Raw genomic sequence first — 27,133 nt, forward strand, 5'->3', positions numbered from 1 at the left:
ATGGAACATTTTATTGCCAAAATTCGGCAATATCGGCAAGTGGCGAACCGAAAAGAGGCCCAAAACTGACATTTGCTGGATTTCGCCGGAAAATCGTCGAATCCGCAAAAACTCGGCCAAAATCGACAGTAGAAGACTAAAGAAGAGGAAGAAGATGAGAAATATCCCTCATCGTTCACTTCTTCTCTTCTCTCAGCACTGGTGTTAATGGGTATATGTGTCAAATACTTCATCTACAAAAACCAAAAAAGAGTAAGAAGAAGAGTAAATTTCTCACTCTCTTATACTTGGACTCTATTTACTAAAGTCCTTTTACACCTAGTTCCTCCAAAAAATTAAAATGTTTTTAAATATCAAAACTATCTTTTGAAAAAAAAAATAGTTGTCTCTCTTTAAAATTGAGTAGGCTTACATTATTTGGTTTTAACTTAATTTTTGAATAATCAAACTATCATGTGTTTTCTCAAACAATGAAATCACCTTTATCATCTATTTTTCTCTTTGAGCAATTGCACTGGCATCCCAAAATAGAGGCTTTAAAGCACTGACACCCCCACTTTATGTTTAAAAAACACAGACACTCCAATTCATTAAACACACTAGTCCATTCAGTTAGTAAAACTGTTAGTCCACTGTTTTTTTTTTTTTTTTTTTTTCATTCTAAAATTGCCCTTACTAAAATCTGAGTGGAAAAAAATCTGACTTAAAATCAAAACCATTCATCTTCTCAATATTAATATCCTTACCTGCCTGCGATGGCTTTCTACCTCTCCATTCATCTTCTCAAAATCTGAACCGAAAATCAAAACCATAGCTCTTTGAAAATCCAAAGCAGGTCGTAAGAAGAAAAAAAAGTTGTATTGTAAATTCCATTGATACTAGATGATACCAAATTTGTTAAACTTCCGATTCTGATCATTCCCGCCGCTTCTTTTTCTGAGATCATTCGCACTCACCCGCTTCTGCTTCTTCTTCTTTTTTTTCCCTTTTCCTCCTTTAGTTTAGGTACTTCTTTTCTGCGATGGAGATTAATCGTTGTCCCTGACAGCCTGAACTTGAAATTGTTGTTCCATTGGCCTAAAATGAAGGTGTTGTCATTGTTGGCAACTTAAGTGGGCTTTGATATGGTACAGCAACACACAAAAAGGTTCCGAGAGAAAGAATCCAATTCAAATAAAGAAAACTCAAGAATCCCGTTTTTGAGAGTCTCTGTCCAGTTTTGATCAACCTCTTCATCGGATGGTCATCCAGTGTCCGATTGAGCCGATTTTTGGAGGAGAGCTTCATGACTTCTTGATCTTCAAATCCAACGGTGGGATTGTTCATTGGAGATCTTTAAGTTAGTCCGATTTGTACGTCAAAACACTCCTTCTTTAAGTCAGATAGGAACTCTGAGTTAAATTCAAACTCTGAGTCCAGTTTTGATCAACCTTTTCATCGGATGGTCATACAGTGTCCGATTGAGCCGATTTTTGGAGGAGAGCTTCAAGACTTCTTGATCTTCAAATCCAACGGTGGGATTATTCATTGGAGATCTCTAAGTTAGTCCGATTTGTACGTCAAAACACTCCTTGGTTAAGTCAGATAGGAACTTTGAGTTTGATTCAAACTCGAGGTTAAATTAATCTATAAAAGGAGAGCAAACTCCAGCAGAAGATAGAACGTTTTGAGGAGCTTGGGAAGAGCATGGAGGGTCGAACCAGAGGCGTTGGTTGGCTTTGGAGATCTGAAGCTTGGGAATAAAAGTTGCTGTTGAAGGAAGTCTTTTATTTTGCTGAACAAGAAAGAAAGTGAAAGAGAAGGAAGAAGAAGCAGCAGAAGAAAAGAAGGGAACATGGTTTTAGTTACTTGCTTTCAAGAAAGATAAAGGGTTGTTGTTAGCCTATCTGAAAAGTGCAGCAGAAGCGTGGTGGGCCCATAACCCAAGAGAAACAAGTATTATTACCATGCATCTTACACAAGTTGAGGTAACCCGTATTCACAAGTTATTATTTTCTAGGTTATGTTAAATGATGAAGAACCTAGATCATATGTAATTTGAGGAACTTGAATTATTGGTTTACATTGTGACCTAGCAAGTTGGAGTTTGTCTAGGGGGTTGGGGTTGGTGCCCTTGTCTGAATTGCATTTTAGAGTATAGCAGGGATTGGTGTTCCCGGACGTTGGATGAGATCAAAATAATGTGACCTAGCAAGTTGGAGCTTGTCTAGGGGGTTGGGGTTGGTGCCCTTGTCTGAATTGCATTTTAGACTATAGTAGGGATTGGTGTTCCTGGACTGTTGTAGCAGTCAAAATATCTAGGAGTGTATTGAGTAATATACGAAACCCTAGGTAAGGTATTACTCCGTGGATGTAGGCAATTTGGCCGAACCATGTAAACTTTGGTGCATTGCGGTTTTGGTTTATTTCTCTTTGTTGCACATATTGGAGTGCCTTGATTGCAGAGTGGTGGTACATTGTCTGGTAGACCCAGCCACATTGTGGTGTGTGGTAGACGTGTCCTTGTGCAGTTGATAGCTACGAGAAAGTTCTAATTAATCTTGTTTCGAGATTAAAGAAGCTTCACATTGAAGTGAATTTTTGAAGACACTGATTCACCCCCTCTCAGTGTCAATCTGGGAATAACAGAAATCAATAAAAGATTTCATTCAAGTTTGAGCAATCAATGACTCCAAAATTGAAAAAACGTTTGCAGAGAATATTTCTCAACACCCCCTCGGTTTTTTTCGCTTGGTTTCAGGTATTCTTAGGGAGGGAGAGAGAGAGAGAGAGAGTTCTTGACCGCTCAAATTTGAAACTCAAGACTCATGCCCCTCAAACTTGAAATCAATAAAAGATTTCATTCAAGTTTGAGCAATCAGGAACTCTAAAATTGAAAAAAAACGTTTGCAGAGAATATTTCTTGACACCCTCTGTTTTTCACTTTGGTTTTAGAGAGAGTTCTTTACCGCTCAAATTTGAAGCTCAAGACTTATGCCTCGCTCTGTTTCTTCTTTTTCTTTCTTCTTCTTTCTTTCTTTCTTTTTTTTTTTTTTTTTTTCTTTCTTTCTTTCTTTTCATTTTTTTCCCGTTTTCTTTTTCAGTTTCAGTTATTCAATTGTGAGTGAAGAAGAGAGATAGAAAGAGAAGAGGATTTCATATGGTAGATCAAATGAGATTCATTGCCATATACCACCCATCAGTTTCAGTTATTTTAGATTTTAGTTGAGAAAAGGTATTTGAACCCATCGAGCATTTGAACCTTTCTGCTCACACTTTGGTTAGATGCAGGTGGGAACCGGCTTGGTGGAAGGTTTTACAAGGATCAATATGGCTATTGCAGGTCTGAGTGAAGGAGCTAACAGAGTCCAGTTTCTTATTTTTTGTTTTAGCTGTAACGTTGATGTGTCATTGTATATATGAGGGTATAATAGTCTTTCAAATTGTATAACTAACCATGTTAATGGAATAGGACACATGTGTTTTTCAAACATAAATTGGGGTGTCAGTGCTTTTAGGCTTCTATTTTGGGGGTGTCCGTGTCATTAGTTTTTCTCTCTTTCAATCAAGGTTTAAACTATCCTACGATACTATACAATACTAGTCAATACGCATCGACCCAATCGATACGATACATCACAATATATCTCTCCACTAAATTACACTTAAATATATTAGCCAAAGCGATACCATACTCAATATAGGACGATAAATCTCTTAAAATCACCTAACCGATACGATACTACAAATACTTTAAACCTTTCTTCCAATCTCCTCAAAAACGACCAGCAATTTTCCTGTTCAATCAAAGGTTTGACCTCTTTCATAGTCGTTTTACTATTTCTCTCTTTTCTTTTTCTTTCTCTTAGATGTGTTCAATGTGCTCATTTCTTCAACAACAGAAAGAATCTCAAAACCCACTAATCATACAAGAAGAGAAAAAGAAAGAAGAAATTGGAGAGATTCTTTGGAAGTTTAATGAAAAAAACGTTTGGAAAGCAAGATCAAATAATAGTGACGAGGGAGAAAAGTAGTCCGTTGTAACAACCGGCTAAAGACGCACTTTCCCGTGTGGATTTTCCATTCTTGTATCTCCACGGGAGATTTTATACTATTACCTTCTTCTTTTTTACTCCATTTTATGCAAATGTTCCTAGTTTTTGGTCCAGTAGCTCGGTAAAATATCTGCTATTTCTGATTCATATAAACTCGCTCGCATCTTTTTCTGATTTAGGCAAGAATGAGGTAAGAAGCTAACCTTCATTCTGATTTTAGTTTGTTGTGGTGAATGGAACGTTTATGGGGGCAAGAACTCCAATCATATTAAACAATGAAAAAACTGTTGTTCAATACTATGTTCCTTATCTCTTTGCAACTTAGATTTTCGAAAGCAATGCAACTATGCTAGATTCTGGTAAGCCTTCACTCGATTTTCTATTATCTTGATTTCTTCATCTGTTCTTTTTGACTTGGCAGTGTTGAATTTGAATTTTTCAAGTTGCAATGAATTCAAATTGACGATCTCCTGTTCTTCATTTTTTAAACTTTATTATGGTCTGTCCAGTGGTGGAATTGTCTTGCTTCTTGTTTTTGCCATGCTCAGCCGTGTTTTCTGTTAGATTTCTTGCACATCTCCTATGCCCACCAATTGTTTGTTCGAATGCTTAAGAAAACCATGTTCAAGAATTATGGCTCTCATGTGTAGTGGGGTGAGGGAAAAAGAAATGAAAGGAAATGATTTTCTGGAAAAGTGATAGTGGTGGGTTTCACTTTTTATTTTTCCAAACTTTTATACAAAGTCCCACTAAATTTTTTGTGGATTTTAAAATGATTTTCTTTATTCAAGGAAACTTGTCTCTCACTTTTCCACCCCAAGCAGCCAAACAATATACAATATTAGGATTTAAGGAAAAAGTAATAAATTTACATTTTTTTCAATAATTTTTCCACACCACCTTTATTCCAGCAAACAAACGCAGCCTTAGTTATTATTTCCATTAATGATAGTCTCATCGGACACACTAGAAGAAAAGTAAATTAAGTTTTGCTGCGATGCGATGGAGATCACACGGTCTGCTGAGAATGCCACTCAAGCTTACATCTGAACCTTGCAAATGATAAGTTACAAAGCTCTAACTCAAATCATTTACACCTTTAGTCCCACCTAGGTTTTTTTTATTTGATTTGGCCAAATATTTCATTTAGGTTTTTACTGATCTTTGACTTCTAATTAGGGAAACAGAGGCAAGGAACCAGATGTAACTGAGTTTGTTTCAGAACTTGCTATGAGGAACTGTGCACAGCTCATGGTGGAGGTTTGCACAGGAACAGCTGGTACCGCCACATTGGCTCTTGTTGCGGCAACCCAACAGACTGGTGGCCGCAATTGTGTGTATCCTTTGTGGGCTAGATGAGCTTCATCCATTGGAAGATGCTCTGGGTTGCTATGTTGATTATGTTGAATTTGTTATTGGTGATGCTTGGAGACTTCTAATGAACTGCTACAAAGGAGCAGATTTCATTCTGATTGATTGTAATTTGGATGGTCATGAAAGGGTCTTTCGAACAGTGCAAGCATGTGCTAAGCAAGGAGAGACAATTGTGGTGGGCTACAATGTATTAGGTTTTCATTGTAGAGCATAATATAAGGCCAGTTTGTATATCTGGTTCGATCTAGTGGGTGCTAGGAAACCATTGAGGGTAATACCCCCGCCTCTATTGTTAGGTAGGGGTGTAAACGGATCGGATTCAGATCGGATAGTGGTAATATCATATCCGCATGCATCTTATTATATTCAGTGCGCGGATTCGGATAATATCCTATCAGTTTTCGAACGAATTCAGTCAGATTCGGATGATAATCGAATAATTATTTTCTTAAATAGATTCTTCTAAATGGGCTTGAATACAAGTGTTCAACTACTTGTTGACATCTTTACCATTTAATTTGTGAGGTTAGGCTTGAAATTTAAGAATTTAGCAACTTTGGTAGTTATTTTACTAAAAAATCTAGAAAAATAATCACATATTTCAAGTAAAAATTATAAAAATAAAAAAAGTAAATCCAAATAAGTAATTTAATCGGATAATTTAATCGGATGGATAATAATTGGACAAAAATGGGTATACAATTAGTATCCACGTCCTATTAATAATCAAACGGATTCGGATATCGTTAAATGGATGTGGATATGAATTCTGGTGCGGATTTCGGTTATTCATTTACACCCTTATTGTTAAATGCAAAAGAAGATTGGATGTCCTATGTCATGGGTGTTGACTAAAACATCTTGTGTCGTGGGTGCGGCCTCCTAGATTCATTTTAGGTAAACAGGTAAAGACATTCTTTGTACTTTCAAGGGTGAAATTAGTGATAAATATATGGTGAGGTTTGAGTGATCGTTACTCCATGGATGTAAGCAACTTGTTGAACTACATATATTTGATGTGTTGTGGATTTTTTCTCTCTCTTGTATTTGAAGTGTGTGGTTTGCGGGATGATTTACATGCTTAGTAGAGCTTTAAGTCTGGTTGGGGTGCGCCAACACAACTATGTGTATGTGTATTGCAATCTGTAACTTTATGAGAGATCACGATTGAAAACAACTAATCTATGTAGTTTCAAGCAAAGGGATAGCAGTCAAGTGGCATATAAAGGGTGCAATTAAATTTGGTTTTGGTGGTCTGAAGATGCTTTGGTCCACCCTGAACCGAATAAGGTCCATGTTCAAAAATTCTAACCATGAGAGTAGATCAGGGTTGGGTCAAGGTGGCACTCGGCTGTTGTAGTTGCAAAGGAAGGAGAAAGATGCATGGAATATCCCCTTTGCATGCAAGAGCATTAAAAATTGAGAATTTTTTAAGTGCATTGACAATCTTCAAACATATTTTGTTTGTGATGAACTCCAATAGGAGGAGAACGGCAAGTCTTAAAAGAGGAAATTATCACATATAAAAGCCAACCAAGACTTAAATAAGTGCAATATCTAATCTGGTTATAGAGGTTCTCCAGAAACCCAACGAGAGAACATAGCAAGGCATTCCTTGGGCATGAACGTAACTCTGGAGCCCCATGTCCTGCTCCCTGGAATAAACAAAACAACTGAATCAGTTTAGCTTCTTTAAAGCAAATTAACCCACCCGGCTACTTGGCTATCAGCTAACCACGACCTCCATTCATCAATGAGAGAGTAGTTGAGAGATTTTATCCATGCTTCCGTACCCAAGAACGGCACTATCATGTCCTGATCACCACTTGATAGACATATAAAAATTAGTAACTTGGTGCACTTTGATAATTAATCTAGGAGGAATCAAGCTAGGAGTGGAGATGGATCTCACCTGTATATCAAAGATGGATAACCCATTTTACTGAGGTATAAATGATATGGGATGCTGCTCTGGACTTGATATGTATAAGGTAGATTGGAGCGACACCTTTGCCATTTATACACAGTTCCCTGCGTTCATCATTACAGAATCTTATGAATGGAACCATTTTTTGCTGCTAGTATTTTTGTATATTTTAATGAGATAATCATAATCTCATACCTTCTGAATGTTGAGAGCCTTGGGACGCGTTCGTCATCCGCCCAGAAAGGTGATAAATAGTATTTATACATCTATGAATCAATAGTTAATCACCAATTAAGAAGCACATTAATTAGAAGAGTTCATGTGTTCTTTGACTGAATGTCATGAACAGAGGAAGAACTCCAGAAATATTTGCACTTACCCTGCAGCTAACATCAGGAATTGGGGGTTGTGGTTGGAGGGATTTTGAATAATTCTGCCCAAGAGATCTTCTATATCCTGATACTTCTTCAGGTTCTGGGGATGCAAAAGGACACAACTTCTCCAAAATTTGTGACTTATCTATTCCTTTCAGGAACTGCATTAGTTGCAAAGTCAATAATCATGTTCCTGAGATAATGATAGAAATAAGCTCTAAAGAGACCAAGCTCCCTAACTTATTGAATTTCTGCATACACTCTAGACATTCTACGTTGTTGGAGTCTATGTCTATATAGTTCTCTTCACAGTAGCTCTTCAATGACTGCCCAAACCATAAATTAAATGAACTAATCAATAAATATGTCTCTAAGTGTTTCCAATGATTAGATAACTTGTTTAGTGCGCCAATCCTCGTCCTTTCAGCCGGAGAACCTGCAGAAGGCTCGCCGGCGGTTCCCCCCACGTCGTGGACCGACTGGACGAGGCTTGATCGTGTGTCTTCCCGCCTCTCTTGTGCTCCCTTCCTTTTTGGTTTTTTCCGCTGCGTCCTCTCTTGTTTTTCCCATCTCTTTGTCTTCGGTTTCTCCTGTTCCTTGTTTCCTGCCTTCCTGTTGCCGCCTTGCTTGGTCTTCTCTGGGTTCCGCTGGTTCCCGGGTCTTCCCGGTCGCCGGTTCCGCGGTTTTCCGCTTTGCTGTTTTTCCCTCAAAAGCAGGAGAGGGACCTCATAAAGTTCATTTGATATAATAGCCATTCCATGAGCAAATGGTACTTTTTTGTTGTCATCAAAATCTGCGTTGTTATGGGGTTGCCCAGTATATATCCCTGCAAATAGTTCCCAATCCTTACACGTCAACTGTTTGTTATCCATTCATCTATATATGAACAGATGACACATATATTATCTTGCAAAACTTACTTTAAGATTGATAAACACTTCACTCCCAGCTTCATTGGCTGCAAGCAGTGACACAATAAAATCTTAAAGTAGTATAAGAATAACCGAGCTGCTTCTCTACACAGTAGAGTTCTTGATAAAACAGTATTGAGTAACCAAACTTGAGAGGTTTTTATGAGAATGAGAGTGGAAAAAGAGAAGTACCATCAGATATTTCTTTAACAAAAAGCGGACCAAGCTTGCCAATATATGAATCTCCACCAATGTAAAAGGGATTCTTGAGAAACTCTGGGTTTTCATTCATCCACTAGCAAGAAAATTTATTTCCTTAAATTATTATAAAGCTAAGAGGACGTAAACGAGACAAATTATATGTTACCCACCTGAGTAAGGAATTCGTAAATTAAGACGTTTGGATGCAATGAAATCGCCTGTTTGATATTGAGAGCTTTTGGAGTAAGAAAATCCAGTTCCAACCAGGTGCGTCTACGTGGATTATGCTTGCCACCGGATACCACAGGAATTTTTTTTTTTTTTTTTTTTTTGGGGGGGGTGTTGGGGGGAAGGTTATTTGTATCAAAAAGAAATTAAAAATGTCTTTAAGAATGTAAGAAAACCTGCTATCTTGACGAAGAGTACTATCATTTGTAATTTTGAAATAAATGAATTCCTATGTGGTTGTATTGTTGATATTACCTGGTTCCATGATTCAGGTTTGAAATACACACTAGGTAGGGTGCCATTATACTTCTGAACCACGAAACGAAGTGGGCCTACAATAATGTTTATACTTAGTTTCGTACGCTTAATGTGAAGAAACCAAACCATCGAGAGGAATCTATAGATATATTTTTCAACCAAAAGAGGCGGCGGCGGCGGCAGCCGAGGGTTTGGGGGATGGGTGGCGGGGGAGGAGAAGAAAATAGATATGTACCAAGAGAAATACTAATAATTGAGGAATCCAAGAGTGCTAGTTTTGGCTCCAATGACTTGAATCTATCCAAGGGTCTGGATAGGATCTAGCCATCTGGGGGAGTTGAACCCAAATTGCAATGGTCTCAGATTAGGGTAAATATTAGATTAGAGTTGAGTATTTGATCTAGCTCAAATGGTTTGATGTTTTTTTATCAAAGCCCTAGTTTTTCATCCCCAACCCGGAGGTGAAAAATACTCATGGCATCCTTTCATACAATGAAGAGATGGAGATCACTTGCCATGGGCTAAACTATTCAGGAAAAAAGAAGTATCTTCCATCTATCTTTTTGTGTTATTCCTAAAATAAAAGTTTGAACGTGGGCCCCATCTACATTGAAAAGTGAACTTAAACCGTTGGGAGCAACCTTGTGCTCCCCGTCGGGGAGCCTGAACAAAAGGGATCTTCCGTTGGGTTCCACCCAGACTTTGCAAGGTAGTAAAATAACTGCATGGCATCCTCGCTTCCTACACTGAAGAGATGGAGACCTTGCCATTTGCTAAACTTTGATTATTGAAAAAAGAAGTATCTTCCATCCATCTTTTATTAGTATTCATCATTTATAGGAGTTTGATTACCAAATCGATCTCGAGATTGCAAAAGTGAACTTAAAGCTAGAGCAACCAAGACCATAGCGTCATCCAATTTATAAAATTAGATGTTTGATTGTGAAATGAAATATTTGGATTCATCCTAAAAAACTATTTGATCAACATGAATTTTGTGAATGTGCAAAGGTATAGCTTTTTTGAAATCTCTGAATTTCACCTATTACCCATAAATCTATAGATCATCCTCCGACTCTCCTACACCAATGTACTCTGAAATTTTAAATTTTGATTATTAATATACATTACATTCTCTTTTTATTTTTTTCTTCGTAAATCATCATTTTAAATATTTGAATCATTCATCCAACCATGCCCCAAAAATAAATTAGACCACACGAACGTGCTGGATCTAAACACACATAAATAAAGTTGATTTTCCAAGAATGCCCTAAATAATTAATTAACTACCATACCCAGTTTCCAATTTAAAGGGTAGAGGCCCATTAAACCCCAGAAGATATTTGACGGTTGTGGATGCTGCGAAGATGGGCACCACCTGTAGCTGCATAAGGAATAATGATAGGATGAAACATAACCACAACTTTTGCTCCTCCCATCCTTTTCTTAGGATATCTGAGGCGTCGTGATACGATCTCGTATCTAAAGCTTACAGAAGAAGAAAAATTACAGAGGGTTGAAAATTGAATTAAGAAGATTGAGGGCTAGGAAGAAGAAGAAACGCATAAGAGAGAGAGACAGAGAGTTAAAAGAAATTGAGAAATCATTCTTGTTACCCAAAACACTTTAACCTAGTACATTTATAGTGTAAGGCTATCACCCATTAGCATGACCCTTCTACCCTTAATACTCCCTAATATGATGTATTCTCAACATGATATCCAACCCCAGTTTAATCCCTTACAAACTAACCTTCTTATTATCCATTCCCATAGACTAGGTTCGTAACACGTCGACACCTAATAAGAAACGATCCAACGGTCAAAAAAACACTAATCTAGATTTTGGTACAAAAATAAACCATTTTTATATTTATTTTTTTTTTTTACAAAGACGCTTTTTATATATGGGGATAGGGATATTACATATGCCGCCGGTAGAAGTTGAACCTATGACCTCTCCACTGAAAAGCAAGTTCCTAACCATCCTACTATTCCTCCATTGGCTCATTTCATGCTTCTTGTACCCAAACCAGACAAGACCTGGGAATCTCCTTCGTTTGCTGTTTGTGGTGGTTGCCGTTGTCGACGGTGGTGGAGTGGGTCGTTGAAAACGCGTGGTTCAGGGACGGAATTCGGAATAGTGAACTCGGCGATTTGATGAAATCGATGCTTCGTTCCAATGGTTGAGCAGTAAACGATCTTCACGATCGGTAGAGATAGGATTGGAAGTTTGGATCGAGGCTACTGCTGCATTGGATCGGGATTGCGTCGTTCAAACTCAGTAACGAACTGGTGAGTTTCAATTTTTTTTTTTTTTTTTTTTTTGGGAGCGTGATTGCAGCTCTCCTCCCCAGATTTTAAATTGAAGTAAAAGCATACAATCACCAAACTGCCGTCACTTTCACTTTCCCGGGAAGTAAAATCAACAACAATGACTACAATTCTACCAAACAAAAGTGTGGACAGTGCCTGCCCCCGGAGAATGGTTACTGTAGAAATGAAAATGTGGGTGCAAAAAGGCATCATATGGAGGAGGGATTTTCATCCTTTCCTGAAGGGCATTTTTCAATGAATATTTACTCCTTTTTTTTTTTTGGTAAAATGAATATCTACTCCACCTAAGTTTATTGTCTGTTTATCCGTCCAAGCCTCGGGATGAACAACACGTGGTTGTTTGATAGATATTTTATAATGAATCATATATCACATTCTTACAAAGAAAACACACCAAATGGAGAGAGGGGGGGTCAACCTTTCAATCAGTAGCATTATCATTTTTTTCGTTGTCTGAGGTTAATATGGGCTAGCTTGCACGCACCTTGATTACATCTCAAAGGGAGTTTTGTTGTTTGCAAGGGTTGAACCCATGATCTCTTCTCTGAGTGATTTTTATTTGTGGCAACAGTTGCCTGCTGTTGCCGACGGCTGTGATTTTGCCACATCAGTAAAATTTAAACGAATGGTTGAAATTCAAACAAAGAAGATTTATCTGTAAATATTAATTTTTTCTTTTACATTATAAAGATTAAATTTTCTTAATTTATAAACCAAGTCTCTCATTCACCGATTACCCAAAACCCTTTCTCTCTCATTTTGTCTTCTCACAAGAAACCAAGGCACTCCGTTGACATAACCTCGTCACCTGAATGCCGGAGCTTCAAAAGGAGGGTGATGAAAACAAAAAAAAATCACAGCCGTTAGTGGACAAGTTTCCTTTAAATTTTTTTACCCAGTTTTTACCTCCATTGAACCAAACAACCCAAGCTGTGAGATTTCATGAAAAATATTTATTTTTTCCTACTCAGACCTACCATTTAGATGGATTGTTCACTCGCCCTCCCATTCTTATAGTGGATCTGACACATGGAGTCCGGATCATCTCCCCCGGTGGAAAGTTGTTTGTGCTCTCTGACGATTATTGACCACAAATTACAGGGAGCCCACAAAATCAGGGTGATGCATTTTAAATAAATATTTATTTTTATTATTTTTTATTTATAGGCCCCACATAATTTGTAGTTGTAAAACCATCGAAAGTAGATGTTCCAAACCGTAGGGATGGGAGGATAAACAATTGGGTGAAGAGGATCTTAGTTTCCATGACCTGTAAACCATTGCTTAAATGTGTTAAACAATCATAGAAATTGATGCCAACAAGTAACCAATTAACCACAACTTGATGCCCAGATAGCATATATTTAATAATTGATATGACTTGAAGAATCCAAAACCACCGGCAGGCCCATGTGTGAAGGTAGAGCAATGAGAGTACAGACAATTAGGTGAAGACGATCTATGTAGAGCAAAGCTCGTTTTCTTGACCTGTGAACTATTGCTTAAATGTGTTAAAAAGTCCCCGAAAATTGATGCTAACAAGTAACAGTTAACCACAACTTCATGCCCAAAAAACATTTATTTAACAATTGATTAAAACCAGTGGTACGTCCATGTGTGAGGGAAGGAATGAAAGGACAGAAGTGGGTGAAGAGAATCTGCGCTAGAAAGTGAAGCTGTTTCCCAATACCTGTGAGCCATTCATTGCTTAGAAATGATGCCAACGATTAACCAGTTAACCACAACCATGCCCAGAAAGCAACTGGTTTGATTAAACAACCCAAAGGCGTAGAGCAGCTTCTCTGTGCTACCTGAAGAGCATCTTTTTGCCAATTAGAGTGCTAGCTAGGAATCGTTGGTTATGTCCTCTTGGGTTTCTTGAGGTCAAAAAGGCTACTGGGTGAAATGTCTGAACCTAAAAAGTTTACACTTTAATGCACCAGAAAGGCATAAATACGAACAATTTGGGCTTTGTTCTTCCAGGTTCCAGCCGTTGGAAATTTTTGCGTTTATTAACCCACCACGGCAACACGCAACTCTTAACTCTTTCTCTTTTTCTTTCTCTTGGCAGGGTTTCTTTTGCAGGAAATTGATGTTGCCCTGGACTCAATTATTAGAAAAAGATTCTACTTTGATGGTACTTGATATAGAAATCAAATCAAATCAACTTCTTTAGGGTATTCTCCATCTTTAGGTAGCCGTTATTGGTAGGTAATTAAAGTCTTGCTCTGTTCTCCCACCAACCGTTCGACAAAAGTCGTATTCCAGCCTTTTTGCCTTTTGATTTTGCTACTCGGCTTTTCAGTTCAGTTCTCAATTTCTTTCTGAAGAAATTGAAGATAAAAACTACTAAGAATAGAGCTACATGGTTTTCAAAAGAAATCAGGGAAGGGTTTTGTCATGATGAACAAGTTGTCCTAAGTCAACTCTTGATCTAATCAGATTTCATTGCTTTCTTTGCATGATGAAAGCTTGATTCTTGCTATATAATAATGAAATTTCACATGGGTACTTGAAAGTTGAATCCAGCAACATGTAGAAAGGGCAAATTCTAGAATTACACAGAGCTGAGAAAGAGGGTGATGAGTTTCAATTGTTTGTGGATGGCTCATGGAAGAAGGATTTTCATTCAGGTGGACGAGGGCACATAGTTTGGGACTCAAGTGGGAACTTTGTAGCAGTACAATGTACAAGTTGTGCGGATGCTTTGGCATCGGTGTTGGAGCTTGAAACGATCAGGGATGGCTTGTCATTGGCAAGATCATTGAGTATCTTTGATTTGCAAGTGCACTTAGATTGCTTGGCAATAGTTAATGCTCCTAGGGGTTTACAAGCATCTTTAGATTGGATGGGTAAGAATCTAGTTGTTGAGATTTCAAAACTTTTGGTTACCTTTAATTTTGTATTGTTTCAGTTTTTTCCCAGGCCTCAAATGCTTTGGCAGACTTCTTGGTTAGGAGTGCTTGTAGACATTAGTGGAGAATGCTACCTGCTTTAGTTGTAACCTCATCTTTGTTGTCTACTAGGTCGCCAGACTTGGAGTGCTTTGTATGAATGGAATATATTGTTGACCAAAAGAAAAAGAAGAAGAGAATAATAATAATTGAATTCGTATATCATTTGTCAAACATTTAAACCCAACAAATGTAGAGAGCAACATAGTTGTTGGGAAATACCATATCAACATTGCCACATCAGCATCCATTAGTTTTAACGATAACAAACGAGATTTACTAATGTCTAAGAAAAATTTAGGATTTATAACACCTCCACATGTACTCATACGTAATTGCATTTAAATATACACATATCATGTCATTAGAGTGACCTAGGACATGTTAAAAGAGTGTATGAGGCTGGTTAGAAATCCCTAAAAAAAATCCAATTCAAGTCCCTAAATTCTCACTTTGTGCTTCTATGCTATAGATGGACGTCCCTTCGTCTAGTATCACTTAAGCCCAACGTCTATTTTTAACGGTAACTTTTAATCCCAGTTGAAAGCGCCTACCTCACCAATTGAGTAATTACTATTCTACAACTCTCAAGCTCTCAAATTATAAAACGAACTACTTATTATTGCCTTCCAATCTCATTCAACTTTGAACAACATTACAAAGTTTTCAAGCAAACTCATTGGAGTAAAGCTTGAGGTGATTGAAGGCTATTGATGCTTCATTGGTGGTGTATTCATTCTTCATTTAAGCATTCATTATCATTATATTACACTCACACAAAGGGTAAAGTGTCACACCCCTTTTTAGGTAATATCATTTATCTCTTATATTTTGTTGTTGTTTAATTCTAGTCTAGGTTGATTAGAATTGATAAAGGGTGTTGTTGCCTTAATTAGAATAAAGATTGTAAATGATGCTTTTACCCTATTGAACATAGATTCTAAGGGTTTAATCTATGCCTACCGTATTGAAAAAGAATCATTAGTAGAATACTCTCTTGAAGCCAAGAGAAGAGTGAACGTAGATTTACAAAGTCGAACCACTATAAAATCATTGTCTTGTGGTTGATTGTATTATCTTAATCTCATTTAAATTTACAAATTATCTTGTATTTACAATTAAATCGAAAAATTAAGTAAATCCACCAGTTGCAACCTATTCACCCCTCCTCTAGATTGCTTTAACAATAGTGTAGGCCATTAAGTAGTTGTTTGCATATCTAAGATTCCATCTGCCATGCCAACAATTGTTAAGCCAAGGGTGGTGATCATCTACAACCAAAACTAATTGTTCTGATCATTCATATTCATTATGTTTAAAACTTTATGTTTATTATTTTATATTTTATATAAATATATGTTTTAATCATGTCTTTTAGGTTTTTATAATGGAAACTTTAGTCCCACATCGGATTGAAAGGAGCTGATTATCTCGTTTATATATGGTAAGAACCTATGTAATATTACTTTGGGGTTAAGGATCAAACCATGTGCGACGCGAATCAAGTTTGAACCCTAGTATGACCTAGCCATGCTTATACAGCTTTATATTAATTAATATTAATATTAATAATTCTATATGACTTGGGCTGTGGGTCATAAGCCTTGATTCGGAAGGCCTATTTTGTCATGGGCCCTAATCCGGAAAGTCAATGGGTGAAAGTGTGAAGATCTCATTAGAGAAGCACTTTCCCTTAGGGGGGGGGGTCTGTACAGGTACCTTCTTGTACGGAGTTGAGTTGAGTTGAAAGGTACTTTCACACTCTCACAGAGAGGTGACCTTACCCTTTCACCTAGCCTTTAAAGGCTCTATATAAACATATTCTCTCTCTCTCTCTCTCTCTCTCTCTCTCTCTCTGTTGTTATTCTGTTAAGTAATAAACATAACCTAATTACACCTTAAGTACCCTTTCTAGGGTACAACCTTAAAGGTTTGGATTGACTAATATAGGGATAAAGGCACATTTGGAACTTGTATTGCACAAATCAAGGTGTCTAAATACCTTAAAAAAAGTACTTCTAATACGTTTCAGCTCTGAAGAAATATTGTGATTATAACAAATATTCAATATTCGTGGAGATTCCTCAACAAGTTTTTCAACAAACACCCCAATTCCATTAACTTTTCTGAAGTATGAATTATTGGAGCCTATGTAAAGAGATTTTTTGGATTGCTTGGTTTATTTGGGTCATATGCAAGAGGGGGTGTTTTTAAAACCGAGTAATGGGTTAGGAAGCCCTAACCATGTTCTTTGGTGATAAAACTCTCATGAGAAAATACATTAATTCAAACTAACCAACTAGACCAAGTTGGAGGTCTTACTAAACCAATCTCACAAAATTTATTTCATACTTCACCCCATAAAGAAGAATCACATCATAAATAAAGCACATAAAAACATACATGCATTTTTTACTTTCCCTCCATCAACAAAATTAAGAATCTTACTTTTCCTGATATCCAAAGCTGAATTACTTTTCTCCATTTTTGGTGAATCTCATTGTGTAAGAATTACATTATTATAAATATTGTCGTATTATATAGGTGTTGAGCAAAGGTCGTACATATAATGCACACATATTGCATGCAAACCAAACTTTTACCAAACAAAAGTGGAAGGATACCACATAAGCCTTCCTTTATCCACTGCCGACGAATAAGAGGTCACTTCATTTTATATATCTTTACAACCTTTAGAAGAAAAAAAAAAACTCCTTTGCCACCTATAAATTATAGTCTCCTAGCAAAAGCTTTATGTGGTCCATGGTTTCTTTTTCATGTCATGAGAAAGGTGGAAACCCACTTGGTTGAATTTGATTGCTCGATTGATGCCTAAATCTGATCCATATATCATTTTCTTGAATTTGTGTTCAAAAGTTGCTCATTCAAAATAAGTGGATTTTTTTTTTTTGAGTCCCGCCCGGGCGGCGCCGCGGGTCCCCCCCCCCCCTCCCCCCCCCCCCACCCCCCGCCCGGGGGGGGGGGGGGGGGGGGGGGGGTTTTTTTTTTTTTTTTTTTTTTTTTTTTTTTTTTGGGGGGGGTCCCCCCCGTTTTTGGGGGGCCCCCCCGGCGCGCCCCCCCCCCCCCTTCTTTTTTCTTTGTGGTGCAAGGGAGCATTTTTTTTATTTACTTTTTGTTTTTTTGGGGGATAATTAAAGGATTTTTATTCAAAAAACTGTGAAGGACATAAGGTAGAAGAATCTTCATGAGCCGATTCAACCAGCCAAGGAATGGTATTAGACCATGTTGTGATACACAGGATAGACAATGAGGGAGCATGATTCATGTGGAACCAATAAGACATGTAAACGCATCATTGAAACAATGTAGTTATTTCAAAACTCGGTTCTTCCGCCTCCAACCTAACCCTAACCCTAACCCTAACCCTTCCCCCAACTACAACCTGGGAGAGACAAAAAAATATTTTCAAGATTTTGATTAGCCAGCCTGAGAGAAGAAATGTAGTTAAGGTATAATTAAGTTGACTTGGATGAACTAAAGATCTTTACAAAAAACTACATAATACATGTACCTGCACTGTTTTTCATTTAATTGTGTGGATCCCTACATATGATTGTCAATATTCCTCCCTGGCCCTCCCATTTGTGATGTTTACATACAAAAGTTGTTTATCCATCGCTCTCTCGTGATTAGGGGAAATTGCTTCAATGCGCAGCACTGAACTGCCATTTACTTTTGGTCCATCTCGACCATTCGTTTTGATTTTTTTTGAACTACACCACTAAAACCTAAAAAAAAAAAAAACAAAAATTGATCGATCTCGACCACCACTTTAGATCTAGACTTTAGGCACCTTAAGACTGAAGCAAAATTAATCAATTTGATATGATTTTAAATATTATTGATACCTTCTTTTGGAAAAAAGGTGTTTTGCATTATTAGTGAGAAATAGGAAAAGAGAACATTAGAGACTTTGGCAACATTTACCCCTGGCGTCTAGATTTACAAGACTGGAGAAATCCAGGGGAAGCCTACCCAGGTTCAAATGAACTTCCATCCACATGCATCATCATCATTTCGAAGCTGGCTAGGCATTCGGCACAAAAATTGAACTCACCAACATGGTGAAGGAAGAAGATGCATCTTTGGAAGCCTCGTTTTAGACAAACTTGTCCTCGACCAGCCCCAGAGCTGCCCACGGTGTGTGTGTATACAACCTGTGACGATTTGAATCGCTAGTTTGGAGTCTGACCAGAGATGCACGATTTGTCAGTGTGACCCCAAGTTGAGGTGAGTAGCTCGTTGAAGTCCACACCAAATCGCTGTCGACTCCATGCGGATGACATTGACATCCCCACAGCCCTCAGCAGTGGTAAAACACACATGTCCCTCTGAGTCCCTTCTGTATGTGCCGTATTCCTCTCAGAGATTCTGAAACGCATTGTCCATCTTCAGGGGGTTTGATCCAATAATGCATTGTGGGATGCTTGGTGGGGTGAATTGAACTTAAATCTGCCATTCTGGGTTACTGCTGTTGCATGCCAATTCTTGAAGAATGATGGGTATCTGTCTGTAAATATAGAATGAATTCATAATTTCTCCATTAAGAGGTGTTAATCGCTTACCAACTGAATCAAGGTGTTAGTCGCTTACCAACTGACTCAACCATTGATGATGTACTATTAATACTTATAAATGTATCATTTAAACACCTTCATAACAAATCATGAATGGGTTCTGTTGACCCATCACATTGGGAATTTTGCTCTTTCTCATTTGCTTCCAAACAAGACAAGGGTTCCTTTGAACCACCGAAGAATCTTGCATCCAACAATTAGTCAATTACAATATATTTTTAGTGATAGAGAATAAACAAATAAAAAACTTTCCATGAGAAGGCATACGAAACCTGGCGGCTTATAGATACTTCATTCGAAGAACCATTGTTTAGAGAAAGTCAAAACTAAAAGTTATCTCTACCCAGGGAAAAAAGAAAAAAAAAGATTGAGGTTATCAGAATCGTTTTCTTTTCTGTATTCCCAACTTCATACATGAATTAAACTCAGAATACATCTAATTGTAACAAAGGAAGGAAGTTTTAAATGAGCAAGAGTGGGAAATGTATTGGGGGTAGCACATTGATTCTGAGATAAACAGAGAAAAAAAGAGAAGACTTCGAGAGATTAACTAGGAAAGAGGGATTTGGGGCGGAGAAATTCAAATATCAACGCATGGAAATGGTAAAAAGGTACGGTTGCCCAGAAACCTCGTCTTCTTCCCATGAGAAGATTTCTTGCACAAACCGAAGAAAGTTGTTTTCTTCATGTCATGTCATGCAATCCAAAGCTCTCTCTCTCTCTCTCTCTCTCGCGTCTCAGCCCGACCCTATAACCACACCCCACCCACCCTATTGTCACATTCAACTTCAACCCCTACGACAGACACATTTGCCAATCCTGTTTTGGCCAGCTCACAAGTTACAACTCCCCCCATCTAACTTCTATCTTCTCTAATCTATCTATTATAACTTATTCTACTATCCTCTCTCTATCTCTGTCTGTGTCTCCTTTTTCGCAGTTTAGTTTTATTCCTCGGATCTTTCGGGGTAAGCATCTGTGATGCTTGTTCTATCGAGATTTTTAGCAATGGGTTCTGTAGATTCTCTCTGAGCGCTATCGGTCCTAAAGATTTTTTTTTTCTTTCTTGTTATTTTTTTATTTTTAGATTATGGGTTTTATGTGAATAGAAAATTTTCTTTTGGAGGAAACCCAGTTCGGTTTACCTCCTTTGTTCATCCATTTTTCGCCTCTATCCTCCCCAGATTTGTGAGAAGGTGTTTGTGGATTACTTTTCTGAGAGATCTGGGGAGATTGTTCTTCTTCGTTTTGTGGGTGGTTGAAGAAAAACGAGTGAGATGGAGAACGGTAATGGAAGAGATGTGGCTATCATGTTCAGCGATGAAGAGTTGGATGAGATTAGTGGATTGAAGAGAGGAGGTGATTATATCGACGTAACTTGTGGGTGCACAAGTCATAGGTATGGGGACGCCGTGGGGAGGCTTAGGGTTTTCGCTGGAGGCGATCTCGAGATTAGCTGTGAATGCACTCCTGGCTGCCAGGAAGGTTTGTTAAATTTGTTACGACTTCATCGCTCGTTCCTTTCGCTTTCGTTCTGGTGATGGGTTTTCATCGATATGCATGTTAGATGTGTCTGTGAGTCTGACACATTGAGTTAAAGTCAAGGAAAACCTTTTTCCTCTCGTCTCTGGTACAGCTTCTTTATCTTTATTCTGCATTCTGGTTTTCAAGGAGAGAGTAGGTTGTGTCTTCTTATCATACATATGATATGTATGTATATTTGTCCAAGTGACGGTGTTCATTGATGTTGTGCAGCAGAAAACGTTGGTGTTATATATTCCTACTTCATATACCTTTAATGTGTGCTTCTAGTGATAAAGCACAGCCAACACGTAGCCATACACTGGGAATTGAGTGGGACGCTTCTTCCTTTCTTAAGTTTTTTGTCTTAGCTCAATCAAGTATTGTTTCTATGCCTGGTTTGGGGTATAGATGATGATTTGGAATTTTGTACGCTGGTTTTGTGGTGTTTAGAAATAATGTATGGACCTGTTTCTTGCAATCAACCTTTTAGGATGATGGAAGTTACCAATGCGCAGTAAACCCGTTTGTGGGTTATCTGGGAACTGGCATCATCAACATAGGCTTGGAGTTTGGATGGCACATTGACTTTTAATTCCACAGAGGATTCAACCTTAGTGTGCATCTCTAGTTTGGAGTGCTGAACTAGATTTTGGTAAGGTGGGCTATGGATTGTTAAATTAGGAACAGTTGCAATGGTATGGTTTGTTATACTACCTTGTATAGCAATCAATAATCTATATACTGATCAGTACAAAATTGGCAATCTAGTGTTCATGTTTTTGGTATCAGAGATTGTCTGTTAGTGTTCCATTTTCTGGAGCAGCGCTTTCTGTGTGTTTCTGACTGGTGATTGGCCATTCTGATTACCAGATAAGCTGACCCCAGCTGCTTTTGAGAAACATTCTGGACGAGAGACTGCTAGAAAATGGAAGAGCAATGTGTGGGTCATCGTCAAGGGGGAAAAGGTTCCTGTGTCAAAAACACCACTGCTTAAATACTATGACCAAGCATCAAAAGTTGCAAAGGGCTCTCACAAATCTCACAATGGAAGACCTTCTCATCGGGATGAGTTTGTTCGCTGTACAAGGTGTAATAAAGAGCGCAGGTTTCGTCTTAGGACAAAAGAGGAATGCCGGATTCACCATGATTCTTTGGCTGATCTTAATTGGAAGTGTGCTGACCTGCCATATGACAAGTAAGATTCTTCAGAAATGACTGTGATTATTTGCTTTTGAAATTGGAATGAAATATCAGACTGTTTGAATGGCTTCAAGGGTCTTATACTGTCCATAAAAATGTATTCTTTGTTTTTTATTAGGATCTTTTTTTTTTTCTTTCTTTCTTTCTTTATTAACTGCTTTGTTGTTTGCTGTATGAGTGATTTAATCCATCAACATGATAGCATATGTTGTAATGCATTTTCTGTGTTGCTTGCAAGAGGAAGTCTTCATTAGATATGATTAAGTTATTAGCTGAATCGGTTAGATGGCACCACACCATTAAATTATATCAGGGGAAGTCAGCATTCTGAGTGGAACAGAATTACTAATGTGATCATTGTTTCATGTCCTGTGACAATGAGCTTTTGAGTAATTCTAGCCGGTCCTGAACTGTGAAAAATATTCCTGTGACTCTGTGTTTAAGCAATATGAAGGCGGTCAGCAACCTGGGTTTTACTGGTACTTCTTGAGTACAATTGCAAAATACCCATGGATGCTGTTGGAGATAATGTCAGCCCAATCTGATTTCATCTTCCATAGTTGTGTACATCACCTTGGAAATAAAGATTTCATCTGATCATCACCAGGTAACCTTCAATGTTGTGTAGATGTCGCATGTTGGACATTGCTTCATATTCTTATAATTGCTGCTGTATTTCTTACATACATGAAGTTAGGACTAGGTTTTTAGTATATCTCCACTCATGTACCTGTCGTAAGTTATTCCCTGCTTATGATCACATCAAAAATTTTCCATGATGGACTAGTTGGCTTGATATTTAGCCAACATTTGTGTTGAATTGACAACCACAATTGGGATGGATTGTGGTTCCCTTCTGCAGTTGAAATGGCTAGAGCTGGTTCTAGTGTTACAAGTATCATTTTTTTCTTCAAGGTCTCTCTTGCTTCCTGACAATGATTGCTTCAGCGATGTGCTATAGACGATGGTGATTCCTTTAGGGTCATCTACTTTTGCTGGGGACTTGGGTTATAGTTGGAGAATTGTTTAAGAAGTTTAGAGTCTGCAAGCGCAAATCTTATACACCGTAACCATTGTTGGGAGGATCCCCTTTTTTTATATTCTATTTTATTTTCATTTTAGAAGTAATCATGTCATGTTAGTAAGGTGAATCAAAGTAACCTGCCAAACTGTTTCAAAACTGTGCAGAACTACTTGGATATAAAAAAGTAAAAGGTTCTCTGCCATCTACGGACAATACCCTTGCCCTTATCGAATATATCCTATATATTACTCTATACAGCAATAGGCTCAGAAACCATATGATGCTTGTTTCATTGTCTATTAACATTGTGATGAATTTTAAGCTACTGTGAAGTATCCCTGGGTTGTCAAGAAGTTCCAGTCCTGAAGATTGGAAAAACTGAGCAGAGACATGAAGGGTGGCTTTGTCTTTTCCATCATTTCATCATGAGTTTGGGTTATTATTATGATTTTTTTTATCGAAGTCTTCATTGTAGTAAGCCTCTTTAAATGTAGTCATGGTTCCATGCTGCAAAGACTTCCACCTCAGTTTCTGGTGTGATTCTGCATTAGTGCTGAAGGAATTATGTAGTTCTGAACAACTTTATTTCACAACATCCTCTTATAATTTGAACGCAAGCAGTGTGGGTGCTGTTTGGTGTAGTTGGATTAAACACTGAGACTAGATTTCCGCTCATCCCATTTCTTTAGGGATGGTTTGCAATTGTGAATATCCCTTACGTTGAATGTTGAATAAGACAAACTGAAACTGAAAGTAAGCACAAGATCTTACTATACTTACCCAGTTGCTATCTTATATCCTTTATACTGAAGGGAATTCCTTGGTTGATCTGATGTAGTCAATTTATAGTTAGTAATGTTAGAGCTATCTCATGCCATCTGGTATTGCATCGTATGTGGAAAAACTACTTCAAAAATTTGGTAACCTGTTTATGTATCAGGGAAAAACAAAGTATGTCATAACCTTGATCAGTCTAATTTCAAGAATGTTCTACAAGTAAGAAGGATTGTATCGTATTCATTACTATTCTGCATTTATTTTTATGTATGAACAGAATTGAATGATAGCCTATTTACTTGGCTTTAGTGTTAGACTAAAGTTTTAGGATTTTTATTTCCCTTTTTTTTTTTTTTTCCTTGTTTTTTTTTTTTTGGGGGGGGGGGGGAGGAGTTTAAATAAGTTCTAGGAAACTTGTGGGCTGGACACTTATGACATTATACATTGATTTTACTATGGACTGGAGTCATCTGATTGGTCCTAAATTGTTGGTAAGACTTCAATCTGGGATCCTATGCATCTTGAATGGTCGCAAGCATGGCTTATTTGTATTTCATATGGAAAACCTTGCTGTAACATGTTGGCCACATTCACATTTTTTCTAAAATTGTTTAAATACAACAGTGGGGCACAGGATCCTAACAATGGATATTACAGTGAAAATGGTACTGTTGCCTGTTCACCATTGTTGTGCCAGGTTCATTGCTTGTTTGTTGTTTCAACAGCAGTTATTCTATCATCCTGCATCCACTACAAACTTCTTTATATGCAAGTCTTCTGTTTGGAGAAATAGAGTTCTGGTAGAGCCTCTGTTTCTACCTCTCTCATTAATGAAGACTAAGCCCAAGTATTTAGGAGGACTCAAGCTTCAGTAATTCTATTCTATCTAGAGCCATGCCTTTTCTTGTAAAAAAGATAGGGGTGTACCTAGTGCACCAGACTCTCGCCACTATGGGATCTGGGGAGGTTCATAATGTATGTTCCCTTGGTCCACCGAAAGGCTGTAAGGTGTTTCCCAACTTGACCCCATGACCACTAATGTCAAGATGGGGCAACCTCACGATGGGCAACTTACCATTGTGTCAACTTGCCTTTTCCCATGCTTCCTATTTTATTTTGATGCTTTGGTCAGAGATTAAAGAAAAGTAAATCTCAAATGAAGCCCATACAATGAGCTCAATGAAGTGTTAGCTTTTTTTTTAACTTTTCAGCTACAGTTACCAATAATATGTTCCCACCCACAGTTGAGCACAGCAACTAGAACCTAACCTACTCTTCCTAATCTACCCTACTTAACTTCCACCATGAGACTATAATGAGAAAAGTGTGGTGAAGTCAAAGGGGTGCCTTTTGGCACAAGATGAAGACAAGAGAATTGATCCCCATGACCTCCTCATAGGAGTCTGCACATCATTGACAAGGCCCCAACTGAGCTAGCAGTTGTCTACTTTTTGAAACTACATTCAATGCATTCATCTATCAGATATTAAAGCCAATTTAAATTATTTTATGTGAGTCAACATCAAACTGCTGTTGGCTGGCAAACGAGCACATCTCAGATTACAGTAATGATGTATAATGTCTTATGTTTTTTCTCGTACTGGGTTTTGCTATTGTTGCTTTTCTTTTGATTTTCTAGATTCAAATTTTAACGGAGTTTCTGATATTGCTCACTTTTTGTTGTTCAGAATAACCTGTGATGATGAGGAAGAGCGTGCAAGCCGTAAGGTGTACAGGGGTTGCTCTCGTCTTCCTACCTGCAAGGGGTGCACCTCTTGTGTGTGCTTTGGCTGTGACATTTGTCGATTCTCTGATTGCAACTGTCAGACCTGCATTGATTTCACCCGCAATGCTGCAACTTAGTTTCCTAAACCACCTGCTAGGCAAGGTATTCCTTCCTTGTCTTTGGTGGGCATTTCACTTTTTGTGCCCTCGTGAGGCCCTCCTCTCACCTTCATTACAGAGAACCTCAGCTTCCTCTGTCTACCTTAAGTCCCCAATCAGAGGGTTCAGTTTTTTCTGTTCTTTCTGGCTCCTTTTGAACTTGCAGTTTCATTAATTAGTCTACCATTAGAAATCTATTGTTGGTAACTTCAACGATATTTCCTATTCTTTTGAAGGAAGACATCATTGAGAAAACACGTTGCAGGTGGTGATTGTGGTCCTAAATGGGTATTACTAGAAATGAGACTCAAAACCATTTTGAGAATTCATTTCAGGTATATTTTATGAAAAGACGATGCCTCAAAATTCTGGCGTGCTACTTGGGCTTTGACAATTTTTGCTAACTAGAGAACTGAAATTGCTTTCCCGTTGAGCCATGAAGAAAACAAGCGGTAGTGGTTGATACTTTTGTAGTTGTCAGCTAGGGGTGTAGATGGATAACCGAAATCTGCTTTCGAATTGCATCTGCATCTGTTTAGAGGTATCCGAATCCGTCCGATTACTAATAGGATACGAATATGATATACACTTTTCTTACCGGTTATTATCTATCCGATTAAGTTATTTATTTGGATTCATTTTTTTGTTTTTATAGACTTCTTGAAATATGTGATTATTTTTCTAGATTCTCTACTAAAAAAAATATCAAAGTTACTAAATTCTTAAATTTCAAACGCAACTCACAAATAAAATGATAAAGATGTCAACAAGGTAGTCAAAAATTTGTATTCAATCTGTATTCATACTTATTTAGAAGAATATACTTAAGAAAACAATTATCCGATTATTATCCTAATCTGACTGAATCCGTTGGAAAATCGATAGGATATTATTCAAATTCATGCAAATATAATAGAATGCGGATATGGTATTACCACTATCCGATCCGTTTACACCCCTATTGTCAATGAAGGATTTCTTAGTGAAATATTGCCAAAATTTCCCCGTTTTGGAAAGAGGCAACACAAAATCTACCTCCAACACAACATAGACCATATATTTGATCATATACCCTGATTCTTTGATTTATAATCATTTTTTTTTTATCAAATAATTTTTTGGCCAATTTTTATCATTTATATAGGAAATTAGGACGAATGATAAAATTGATCGATCAAAAACACATAAAGTAAGGTAAAGCTGATTGAACATTACCAAAACACATAAATTAACGCAAGGTTGACTGAAAATTTGAAATGCATAATTAGAAACCGATATGATTAATTGAAATTATAATCAGAAACTAAATTGTAAAGGTAAGGTTATGAAATTATAATTGAAAATAAAGATGTAATTGAAATTATAAAGTAAGATTGACTTAATTTATACTTTTATTATTAAAAATTAAATTATAAAGTAATATTTGTATTTTCTTCTATTATAATTACTGTATATAAAATAAGAAACTTGACCGAAACCCGATTCTCACCGAAAATCAGGCCTTGGTTATTTGCTAACCTCTTGAG

The 27,133-nt window shown here is 37.5% G+C and overlaps 1 protein-coding gene and 1 pseudogene across 1 annotated transcript; one reads left to right on the forward strand and one right to left on the reverse strand.

Moving 5' to 3' along the window:
• Positions 1-6,948: 6,948 nt before the first annotated feature.
• On the reverse strand, positions 6,949-19,003 carry LOC149004553 (serine carboxypeptidase-like 18; annotated as a pseudogene).
• A 980-nt stretch (positions 19,004-19,983) lies between these two features.
• On the forward strand, positions 19,984-26,234 carry LOC149004554 (protein ULTRAPETALA 1-like). Its single transcript, XM_089169113.1, has 3 exons — positions 19,984-20,683; positions 21,593-21,917; positions 25,412-26,234. Exons 1-3 carry the CDS (start codon positions 20,476-20,478, stop codon positions 25,584-25,586), a joined length of 708 nt encoding a protein of 235 aa, XP_089025239.1. The 5' UTR covers positions 19,984-20,475; the 3' UTR covers positions 25,587-26,234.
• Positions 26,235-27,133: the final 899 nt, after the last annotated feature.

Source organism: Hakea prostrata, chromosome 9, assembly GCF_041222555.1.
Source record: "Hakea prostrata isolate BN-2017 chromosome 9, UWA_Hpros_2, whole genome shotgun sequence".
NCBI lineage: Eukaryota > Viridiplantae > Streptophyta > Magnoliopsida > Proteales > Proteaceae > Hakea > Hakea prostrata.

What these genes read in the sequence shown, in the direction of transcription:
- LOC149004554 (XM_089169113.1), top strand. Translation starts at nt 20,476, where the DNA reads ATGGAGAACGGTAATGGAAGAGATGTGGCTATCATGTTCAGCGATGAA. An exon ending in CACTCCTGGCTGCCAGGAAG is followed by an intron (nt 20,684 to 21,592) that starts GTTTGTTAAATT and finishes TCTGATTACCAG; the next exon opens with ATAAGCTGACCCCAGCTGCT. An exon ending in GCTGACCTGCCATATGACAA is followed by an intron (nt 21,918 to 25,411) that starts GTAAGATTCTTC and finishes TTTGTTGTTCAG; the next exon opens with AATAACCTGTGATGATGAGG.